A 12,323-nucleotide genomic window follows, 5' to 3' on the forward strand; every position below is an offset into this window, starting at 1 on the left:
AAAAAAAAAAAAAAAAAGCTGGTTTAAATTTCCAGAGAAATAAACCAGAGATAAAAGTAAGGAAACATTAGATACACTCTAAACTGAACACTAGTCCTTTAAAAATTGTTTATTTTCTTTAATGAAGTTTATTTGTGATCATATCAAGCAGAATTTTAAACCAACTATTAATCTCAACATATACTGTCAGATACATTCTCTGTCATACGTATGAATTCATTCCACTGAACAGACAAGATAGCATGAAGCATTATCATCAAATCCAGTTCCTCACTCCCTGTATAGGCCTGACCACAAGGCAGTGAGACCCAAGTTCTGTACCTTAACACCAGTCTTGATCCTCTGCATCCAAATACTGGTCATTGTGACAGGATAGTTTTATTTCTAGGATCCTAAACTGGGTTGTTGCTCAACTGATTGTATCAAAGATTTCTGAAGTGGATTTGGAGTCCTTCAGTTTGGTAAACATTACATTTAAACATTTCTTGAAGGCATTTAATGTTTAATATAATAGAAATACCTTTGCAAATAATGAATTGAGTAAAGTCTTCAGCATGAATGAATGTGTGTGTGTTTGTTTTAAAGAAATGGATACGAATCTGTTGAAAAAAATAGTTACAGTAAATGTATGACTTCATATGTTTTTATAAAAGAAAAACATTAAAACTCATATTAAAATATTTACCTCTTTGAGTTCACCTTCAGTATTAAGAAATTCTGTAACTCCACTAATGAGTTTAGAATTCATAAATAATGCCTCTCCATACCTGGAAAGATTAAAAAAAAATCTTTATATTAATATAGGCAGCAATTTAAGAAATACTGCTCTACAGAATTTTTTAGAAACCTTTTCAAGGGTTACATTTGACTAACGTTATCTTATTGCCATTAAGATCTCTGAACATTTCAAGGTCATTTGTCTAGGTAGCCAGGGAGGTGAAAAGAGCTAGGGCTCTGGGGTATCATGAGATGCCACCTGATTTGTTTCAGAGAGGTCTAAGTTGCAGTAAAAAAAAAAAAAAAAAAAAGGAATTTTTTAAGATTTAGGAACCATTATTATATTTTCAATCTAAGGCCTGAGGAAGAAATATTTTAAAACTTTCAACTTAAAACAACTTAGTTCACTAAAAGGAAAAGAAAAATCCCAACAAAGGAAATGGGACTATAAGATAAATGTGGGCATTATCAGTATGTCACACAGATCCTTTGGTCTGGTCAGTTATAACTGACATTGACATTCTCCTTTTTCGTGCTTAGAAACTGAGCCAAATTTCTTTGAAATGCTCCCAAAATATTAGTATTTTTTCATGTAGGCATTAAATTAAAATATTCAGTTGTTCATTTGGATTGCATAATCCTTGTACCACAGATATAAATTCTTGACTCTCAATCTATGGTAAGGAACAATTTGTGTCAGTGAGTTGGAAAGTTTTCTCATTTTATTTATTTATCTCTATTGTGCTATGGATATCTATCACAGCTTATCACACTCTTGAAATTAAGAAAAGCAAACTAAAAATAAGATTCTGGGTTTTTGGAAGCAAAGGTGTAGCCCTCATTATAAGAGGTTTTCAAATGCTACCATTACAGCATTGAGGGACCTGTCTTTTAGAACTTGTTAAATTGACAATATCTTAAGCCTAATGGCTATATATGGTAAGGGAAAGTGGGGGAGTATATGTAGTTTTCCAAGTGTCTGGCTTGATTAATTGGTGGATTATTTACTGAGAACAGGAAGACAAGAGGGAAATAATGGGTTTAGCTTTGCAGTTATACCTCAGAAGGAGATCAAAACAGACAACCCTCTATCATAGGGCGGAGTTTAGGTGAAATGTCTCAGTAAGAGATATAGATTTGGGAGTGACTGAAACCATTAGAGTAGATGGGAAGGAAAACCAGGGAGAAACCTTGGAGCAGGAAACAAGAAGCATCTTGGGCAGCGCCTCCATGAATTCCAGTGTTCTAGAATTGACAGAGGAGTAGGAGCAGATGAAGGCAATCCTATTTGTCAAGATAAACACTTCCTATAGGTAGATACGCTGAAATCTCAAACTTTCTATCAGTTAGAGATCAGGGACTCTCAGTGAGACCAAATAAGCATTTCAAGAGCCAAACATTTTTTGGGAGGGTCTAAACTATACATCCACTATACTGAACTGTGATATACAAAACTACTCCCTAAAGAAACTGTATTGGCAGATACTTAGTACTCCTTAAAGCAAAATGCTTGTATATATTATTTCACCTTCTGTCTGACTATTCACTATATTATATGCATGACAGCAAAGCAAGTTCTAATCTTCCAATCATTCCAATTTCCGAGCTACAAATACAAAAACGTCAGTGCGTCTTGTAGGAATACCAGTGCTTTCTGACAATGAAATATCCATAGATAAAAAGTGTTTTAATAGGACACATTCATTCAAATTGAACTCTTTATACAAGGGCAACTGATAACGGTGTACCTTAAAAACATAAAGTTTATACACCAGTTTTTAAGAGACAGTAAACAATAGGTCTGCTTACTGTTTGGAGACATTTAAGTTTGAAAACATGTGGCCTCTACATGCTCTTTAATATATTTAATTTTAAAATGCCATAGAGATTGCCAGAGTAATAAATCAACATTTATTACAATATATTTAAATACATAATGAAATATTTTCTTAAGTTGAAGCTGAAGAATTCTCACCATAAAACAAGATGTCTCAGGAATGAATTCTACTGCAGCTAGAATTATACAATCGTTCAAATCATGGTTTTATTTCAGGTGTTTTATTATATTTATATTTAAAGGTAACTTCAAACAGGGGCACCTGTGTGGCTCAGTCAGTTAAGCATCCGAGTCTTGAATTCAGCTCAAGTCATGATCTCTCAGTTGGTGAGATCGAGTCCCACATCAAGCTATGAGCTGACAGTGTGGAGCCTGCTTGGGATTCTCTCTCTCCCTCTCTCTCTGCCCCTTCCCCACTTGTGCACATGCTCACTTGCTCTCTCTCAAAATAAATAAATATTTTAAAATAACTTAAAAAAAAAGAAACTTAATTCTACAGCAGTAAAGCTTTCTTGTTACATAATTATATCTGATTTATAAATCATTTTTTTCTGCAACACATTCAGAATATAGAACTTTTATGATATTTCTTCAACCTTAGACAGTTTAATAGATTTTCTGCAAAAATTGACTGCTAAGGCTTTTTAGTCCCACATTTCCATATATAATCACAGTTTTTAATCTTCAAAACATGAATAATGCTATAGACCTGTTAAAATAATTCTGAGTTTCACAGGAGTGGCAACATCCATATTAGTTGACTATTTTAAAATCTAGTTCTATTATCTAGGCGTTGGTTTTAACACAAAAAGCTTTGCCTTTATCTCTCATATCACCTTTAATTTACTCACTCAAGTATGAATGATTGAACTCTTATTTCTACCTGGTATTTAATATCTTCCATTTATCTCTAAAAAACTTCCAGGCAAGGTCTCGGCCATGTGGATTTCGAGCGACATGGATTATCACATCAATTGCATCTTGATCCAACACCACCTCAGAATTTAGTGATAGATTCAGAAGCCTTTAAAGATAGAATTGTAGAAAAACTTTTAGCCCAATAACTTAAGCATTTTTATAAAATTTCAAAAATTATATGCATTAATATGCATATTTTTCAAAAGAACAGTCCAGTGTAAACTTTACCAACACAATTAATCAATACAACAACTTTCTGTTAATAGAAGAGAGGAGCAACTTCCTAGTATTTTAATTAACTTGTCAATTAAATTCTGAAAAAATCTTGCAGGTGGAAAATCACAATTCTCTTTTAATGATCTAAACTCGCTTTTAAAAATCTTAAAACACTTCCTTTTATAATGAAATACTGTCTTACTGTTTAGTTAGAAACGAAGGTATACCTTTCAATTCAACTAGCTTTAGTCATGTCAACATGGCAGTTTTCCTTAGCTGTAAAAAGTATATTCTAGAGTAACTACAATATATCCAAGGAAACAAAATCAGGGCCACAATAGGTTTAGATACAATTTAAATAAATTTAGAAAATCAATTGACCCACCTATTTAATAAGTTCCTATCATCACTGCAAGTTAAGGCTTCCAATAATATTTTCTTCTCAGAAACTGCCGTGGTAGAGTGGAATTTCATCCAGATGAATTCCCAGACGTCCTCATCTAGTAGTGAGACTCCTGTACAGTAGACGATGTCTCTAACGTTGAGTGGGATTCTAAAGAAGCAGCCCAGGGTGGTTTCTGTTAATTGAAAGCTTCATAGCATTGAAACTAAAGACAGATGTTGCTTTACTACAGTCAGTTTTTAAAAAGATGATTTTGTTAATGAGTTTTAACCTGAAAGAGTAATACTATATATAACAGTATTCAAAAATATTGGCAACTGAATGAATAAAATAATGTGCTTTATGTAATGGTAGTTTTGAATGGAAATTTTGTTAATTGCATGTAATATGCAACTATTCAAAATTATTGGCAACTGAATGAACAAAATAATGTACTTTATGTAATGGTAGTTTTGAATATAATTTTTGTTTCTACTCTTGATACTATATTTAAACAAAAATCAGAACACAAAAGCTTAAAAAAATCAGGGCAAACAGGATGCTTTACATTTTTATACTGCTTATCAACCAATGATCAACCAATATATACTTATTAATATAATATACTTATCAACCAATGATCTTGCCCTCATAGTTGGTAGACCCAAGAATGACAAGAAAGCCCAGGTTGAAGGGACTAATTTGGATGAGACAAACACTTTACCCTAAATTCTTAGACAAGTCTCTCTGAAATTATTTTTCTCAAAGAGCTCTTCAAATTTGGGAACCTAGAAGATTATTGATACAGGTAGTTAACAGATAAAACATAAGTAGTACATTTTGAGAAGGTAGAAATTTCTTTTTCCTTACATTTATAAAAGTGACTATAAAAGGAGACTAAATTTTGACTTTGACTTCAAAATAAATATTGCAGTGGGAATCTGTGGGTGGATTTAATTAGTCTTGACTATTTATAAATTGTAAATGTTCATATTTACTGTACCACAGCAATTTTTTTACCAAATATTGTTCTTTCAAGACTCAGAGTATACCTCACATTTTAAAAACTGAAATCTCTGAAAGAACACTCCAATATTTACAAAAGGTTAAAAACGCATTTCTGCTTTGTGTCATATTCAGTGATCTATTATTTAAATTTCACATTTGTAATTTGAATGTGGCTAATAAGTGTTTTCTCTGGATAGCAAGATAAAACAATCTCTTCTAAAGATTTAGGACCTTGATGGTTAAAACACCACTATGGTTAAAAGGAGTATTTGGAAAACACAAGGAAGTGTCTGAATGACTACCAGTAAAATAAGCTTAATCTTATTCTGTTAAGCAGCTAAGTAGGGCTCCAATCAGAAGACTGAGGCTTGTGTATTAGAATACCAGATGTTTAGATTTGCCAAAGTATCATACAAAATTAATTGTTCCCAGAAATAGCTAAAACTGTATTTTTCTGTCTCTTCCAACAAGTAATGTGGAGTGTTTGGAGAAAAGTTATTTTAACCTTGCTGACTGGAGCTCTTTTTCTTTGTGGTATCAGAAGGCAAGCACTCTGTGTGGTTGTTTTGTTTTTAAAGAACCTAAAGGAACACAAACATCAGAAGAAACCAGCAAACAGCTTCAGAAAACACTACCACCACATTTAATCATGGTAGATACGTTATATCCATCTTCAATCACTATGATAAGAACATTAAGAAACCTAGCCTTTCTCTAAATCAACATCTAGAGAAGAGAATGAGTCTTTTTTCTTCCAAATGTTATAGGCTACAGAGGAAAACACTGTAATATGGTTGACTAGGCCAAGAGATCACTATACACATTTCTAAGGAAAAAAAAACAGTAAAATGTCTACTGAAATCATCAGTTCATCGGTCAACGTATATTTTCTTTTTCTTTTTCAGTGTATATTTTCTTAACGTTAGACCTAATATAAAGTCATTAAGCTATTAATATATGAAAGAGATTACAGGGATAGAGCCCATTGAGTTAGGTTTTTATGCCTACAAAATCAATCTCCAATATCGATGGTTTCAAGTAGAAAAAGCATATAGAGATATATAAAATGCAAAAAACTCCTCCAGATATTAAACTATGTTCCTTAGAAGTAACTTGACTCCCATATATCATAGTTACTAGGAATAGTCCATATTTTTGTTATTCAGTGGATCCTGCTGGCTGATACTGAACTATGAAAGGTGCATATACAAATGAACAAATGGATTGACCACTCCAAAGCCCTGGACACTGACTAAAGGAGCATGGGAAGAAAATGACACTTTTGTGCAATACTATGTCCCAGGTAACAAATATTATTTTATGTAATCTATATAATAATATCATGATGTCTCTATCATATTTATTTTTAATTCTTTTAAGTAGGCTTTATGCCCAGCATGGAGTCCAACGTGGGGCTTAAACTCACGACCCTGAGATATCCATGACCCTGAGATCAAGAACTCAGCTGAGACCAAGAGTCAGATGCTTAACTGACTGTGTCACCCAGATGCCCATGCTGTCTGCATCATAAACTTCTTTTTGTAGGAGAGGGAACATTGTTCTGAGAGAGGATATTTTGCACTATCCTCACAACACAGTAAACTGAGAACCAGGATAATCTGTACAGGAAAGTTTTTCCCATTTTTATCAGCTTAGAGACGGCCAATGACAATGAAAGTATGATACAATGATTCTTAGTAGTAGTAGTAATCAAAAATTTGCCACTGAATTCTGATTTTTCATTGTTCAATAAAACACTATGATAGAAAGCAAAACCAACAAAAAAATTAAATTAAAAAATAATATATCCTTTAAGAGGGTACTATCACCTGGGCCTAACCAATGGACAGCAGAGCAATACATGCACCCAGTCAAAATTCTCCTGGTGCCGGCCATAGTGCCACCTGTAACCTCTTTTTTAATTAAAATTTTAAGACACAGTTTGATCAGTTATCTTTGAGAAATACGTTGGCTCAAGTGGATTTCCAACCATCAGTATCCATTCTCTTCACCAGCACTGAAGTGATACTTCTTAAAATGCGGCTGTGGGTGACCATAAAGACATTGGCTACTGGGGTACTTAAGCAGCTGCTCTATGGCAATGTGGTCATACAAAGAGCAAGGAGAAAACAAATCTTAAAAGGGCACTCAGCAATAAAGTGTTGGATAAAATGACAGACAGATCACCCTGAAGTAATCTAACAAAAGCAGTCCGAGGCAAAGGAGGCCTTTAAAAGCAAAGCTGCTCATACTAGGGGCAGATTCTGCATCTGAAGCTGCAGCCCCAAACCAAGAGAGACCCCATAAATTTGGATTTGCTCTGCCCGAAGCTGCAGGTCAACTTCCTGGTTTGCCAGCAGCCGTCCCTCTGTGCACAGCAGATGCATCAAATTTGATTACTGTGAAAATGAGACACACATATGTTTACATATATAATCTGAACCCTGTTGATGGTCCATTGAAAAACAGCCCTCAGTCTCAGCTGCAAATCCCCAAACTCTCAGGAAAGAAAAGGCTCTATTAACTGATGCTAGGCCATATGCATTGCTTAAGGTTTACAAGATTCCTTCCAAGAGGAAGGACAGAGCTGATTAACCAGAGAGTAGTGCTCTGGTTTTTCCACAATCTGTTCCCAAGGCATCAACTCCCTATCTTCTTCCACCCACCCACCAGATAAGGAGTCAAGGTATAGTTCACAGGATTATTGTACTCATCACTGAAGATAAAACAAGATTGGTGAGCCCTGAATTTACAAAGGGCCTTGGTTCCCTATGATTTCCATTGTTTAATGAAGCCCCCTTTGTTGCTAAATTTGTAAAGATGTTCTAATAACATTTTAGCAAAATGATTGCTCTGGGGACAGTTTAAGATCTCTTTGTATAATCCAAAGTCATCAGGAACAAATGAAAAAGCTCATTTGTTTGGAAAGCATGAGCTGAAAACCCCACAGAACCCGTAGTTATGAGAAGTACAAATGAGTTTGTGAGATTCTTGATAACAGCATTGGATGGAGACAGGGCTCCTTTTTGTGCTCATGGAAATTGTCTATGAGAATGTGAATATCCCACGGTCATTTCTTTTTAACTGCTTCCTCAGAAGCAAATTTTTTAATGGAATTTTATTATGTGAGAAGGAAAGCTGTGCTTGTTTTTCTCTATGTGTAGTATGCATACACAGGAGAAGGCCTAGCCTCTCTAACTGCCTTCCTAGGAGATGAACGGAGTAAGGCTTAGCCAAAAGGAACTGTCTTTATCTTTTCTAGGGTATAACATTGCAGAAATTATTACCTACTTCGTATAACTTGTACTATATTTTTTATTCTATTCTCATTTTAAATAGGATCATGACGGAGTTCATCTGTATAGTACAAGTTTTGAAAGCATAAAAGTTCTAAAAGCATAAAAGTATCACCTTGAAATAATCTATTTTGTATTTTGGTGAGATGTTAAAGCTTTTTTACTTTGCCAAAAGCAAATGCATAAAAACAAAATGCTTTGGAAAGCTGTGCTTGTTAAAAATTTAAGGAGTTAAAAACATTAAGTAGGTGGAAAAATAAAGGCTGTAACTTTTAGGACACTTTTTAAAAAATTATCGAATTAAATAATGATGGTGGAATGAGACTACTATTTTAAATCTTAGTAAATTGGTATTTTAATTCTTAAATGGAAAATTGTGAAGTAGGTTGACAAATTAAGGTAAAGAATTAGAAAAATTTCCAAAAATTTTGCTCTAAAAGTTTTCTCTGTTACATTGTTTTTTTATAAGGTAAGAAATCTGGGGTACCTGGATGGCTCAGTAGGTTAAGTGTAGATGCTTGATTTCGTCTCAGGTCATGATCTCATGGTTCCTGGGATTGAGGCCCGTGTGGGGCTCTATGCTGATAGTGTAAGGCCTGCTTGAGATTCTCGCCCTTCCTCTCCCCAGCTCCCACTCCTGTGATCTCTCTCTCTCTCAAATAAATAAATAAAGTTAAAGAAAAAAAAGGTAAAAAGTCAGGACACATTTACAATAACAATAAGGGACTGGTTTAAGTTAAGACATAGTGACTGAGAATAATGTAGATTAATATTTAAAAACATGCTAAAATATGTTATTTAATATAATGAAATATATTAAGGATGAGTATAATACATATATAATACTGCAATGGTAATTTAAAAATAGTGTATATTAGATTAAAAAAATAAAAGAAAAATCAAGAGAATATTAATATTTGCTTTTGGGTTGGGGAATTATAGTTAACTGGTTTTTCTTTTTATAATTCATGTATTTCAAATTTAATCACTTAAGAAATTTTACAATTACTTTGAAGATAAGTAAATGTATAATTATACTTGTAAAGATACAATTGTTACTATTAGAGTAAAACATATTCCAATATAGAAAAGTGCTACTGAATAATATGTAAAAACAATTACGATGATACAGTTAAATATCTCCCAGAGGAAACTATATTTGCCAAGGGAAAAAAAATCATACTGTTTTAAAATATAAATTTTGATGCTTAATTATGATATGGGTCTATTTCTAAGCAGGTTCTCAGTAGACCTAATTTGACCAATAACTGCCTCTAGGATTGGGCAATTCAAGGTCATTGCTTTGGGCTTCATTTTTCACCCTAATTTGACAAGGCTAAAGTATATGAGTTCTAAAGTCCCTTCCTGCTCTGTTAGTAAAAGATTCTTTTCATTAGCGATGTAGATTTAATTATTTTCAAAGACAATGAAAAAATTTCTGAAATGACTAGCGTCTCTAAAAGCCCCTGTTTCTTTCAGTTGCATCAAACATTAATGTAGAGTGTGGCCTACCATTTAATTCATTTTAATTAACTAACATTTAATTAATTCATTTGAAAAATCACTTGCCATGAGGCACCTGGGTGGCTCAGTCGGTTGGGCATCCGACTTCGGCTCAGGTCATGATCTCACGGTCTGTGGGTTCAAGCCCTGCTTTGGGCTCTGTGCTGACAGCTCAGAGCCCGGAGCCTGCTTCAGATTCTGTATCTCCCTCTCTCTCTGTCCCTCCCCTACTCATGCTGTCACTATCTATCATAAATAAATAAACTTAAAAAAACAGAAAAGAAAAATCACTTGCCTAATCTAAAAGTTAAAAGATAGCTTTGGTTGAAGATTCAACACTCTGAATCTTCTTTGACCTTTTAAGTACTAGTACTCTTACTTCTTTTGGGGTAATCGTTGACTTTAAAATATCAGACTGAAAAATAACCTACATTTACAAATGTTGATCCTATTCAAAATAGCCCCTATTGTCTTCTCTCATTCCATTTTCATTCCTTTGTCCTTTGGCTGCTCTTGAGAAAGCTATCTTGAATAAAACTTAAAGCTGTTTAGAAAGAATATGTGACTTTTTTGCACCTAAGGATCAGTTTCCTCATCTGGAAAGCAGGGAAAATAATTCCTTACAAGGTTATCACAATAATGAAATGAGATGATGTTTATCCAGTGCAGTACAGTGCCTGGTACATATCAGGTATGGGTGTTATCTAACTGCTGTGCATAGCCAAGTGCAGGGTACATAGAAAATTGTCTCAACATGTGGTAATGACATTCCGTCTCATTAGTTTTATTACTATTATTAGTAGTACGAAGTGGCAACATATATCTCCATCTTTCCCGAAAGAGTACAGGACTAAAAAGAAAGCAGATATAAAGTTTTTAGACAACCTCACTACAGGTGAATGAGTAATTATAAAAATCATGACTGACAATACATGAAGTTTAAGGCACTGCAATCAAATACACTTATAATCCCACCTAGCTTTACCGGTATATTTGTCAATCAAACATGCCACTGAATCCATATAAATATCCTGGCAACCAGAAGCAGTATTGTTTCAGAGCATCTCTTCTCTACAAAGCTCCCAGCAAAGGGAAAGCAGAGCTCAGGTTGAAGCCTGCTAAGGTGACCAGTGGAGGGAACGCTAGGCAGTGACGCTGTCTGCGGGCACCTTTCCCACAGCAGCGAGGGTTGCTATTTCTAGAGGCTCCGCCCACTTGCGTCTGCAGGGTACTAGATCATTCCCACTGAAATTTAAGCATAACAAAAGGAGTGCTAAAACCTCAGAATGAAGGAAAAGGCAGTTCAAAACCAGTCTTTATGACCCTTTGGTCCTCAAAAGATAAGGCGTATAAACCTGATGGATAATAGACCAATTATATTTAAAATTCCTGTGTTCTGAAATGTTCAATACCTCTTTGTATTTTAATTTTGCATATTTGCAAAGTGACATATGCTGCTCTTTCCTTTGGAAAGAAAAGGAATGACTGGGGAACCCAGGTGCCTCAGTCAGTTAAGCATCTGACTTCTGCTCAGGTCATGATCTCACAATTCATGGGTTTGAGCCCTGCAACGGGCTCTGCTGACAGCTCAGAGCCTGAAGCCTGCTTCTGATTCTGTGTCTCCCTCTTTCTCTCTGGCCCTCCCCCACTCATGCTCTCTTTCTCTCTATAACATCTCTCTAATAAACATTAAAAATTTTTTTAAAAGAAAAGGAAAAATGATTGCTGGAGGGTGGCTCATTTTAACTGTTAATATCCTGAATGTATCAAAAGCTTATATTTTAAGATAACAGCACTTCTTTAAAATGACTTTTATAACTAAAATAAGTGTACTTTAAAAGAGACATTCACTTTACTTAAGCTGAAATAATATATATGAAATTACATTAAAAAATTTTAAGTCCCTTATATAAAGTAGCTATTTCTACGGGGTAGGAAGGAAAAGGTTTGATGAGGGTAAATATTTAGTCTATAAGACTGCTCTTTAAAATTTAAAATTTATAATTGTTAAAGCACAAAACATAAGAAACCAGGTGGCTCAGACAACATTATACAAAGATAAAAAGATGGAGACATCAAAAACAAGGTAGAAAGAAAAAACACAAGTGAGAAATGTACAGAAAGGCCAAAAAATTCAGCATGATGATGACAAAGACCTACAGAAAAGTAAATGGAAAAAAAGCAAATAATTAGAGAATTTGCTACCTGGTTTGATTAAACTGTTTCTTTGGCCTGGATTTTAAACACTCTGCTGAAACCCTAGAACACTGCTATTTAACATTTCATAACTCAGAACCCTGATGACATCCAGAATCAATTATACCCATGAGAGCTCAAAAAAATCAAACTGCTTTGTAACAAAAGTAAAAAAAATTAAGATACCTCTGATGACTCACTCTGAAAAAGCGAGCAGCAGGCAGCTAGTATAAATAACTGCAAGAGCATA

The 12,323-nt window shown here is 34.3% G+C and overlaps 1 protein-coding gene across 1 annotated transcript in view; it reads right to left on the reverse strand.

Annotated features, from left to right (window-relative positions):
• TRHDE (thyrotropin releasing hormone degrading enzyme) overlaps window positions 1–12,323 on the reverse strand; it is a 392,366-nt gene that overhangs the window by 7,562 nt on the left and 372,481 nt on the right. Inside the window, exons 16-18 of the mRNA XM_077775259.1 lie at window positions 4,074–4,241; window positions 3,438–3,578; window positions 686–767 (exon numbers count right to left, since the gene is read on the reverse strand). Coding sequence (XP_077631385.1) covers window positions 686–767; window positions 3,438–3,578; window positions 4,074–4,241 — 391 coding nt within the window. The remainder of the gene's footprint in view (window positions 1–685; window positions 768–3,437; window positions 3,579–4,073; window positions 4,242–12,323) is intronic.

This window comes from Crocuta crocuta, unplaced genomic scaffold (assembly GCF_008692635.1).
Source record: "Crocuta crocuta isolate KB4526 unplaced genomic scaffold, BGI_CrCroc_1.0 scaffold97, whole genome shotgun sequence".
Classification (NCBI taxonomy): domain Eukaryota; kingdom Metazoa; phylum Chordata; class Mammalia; order Carnivora; family Hyaenidae; genus Crocuta; species Crocuta crocuta.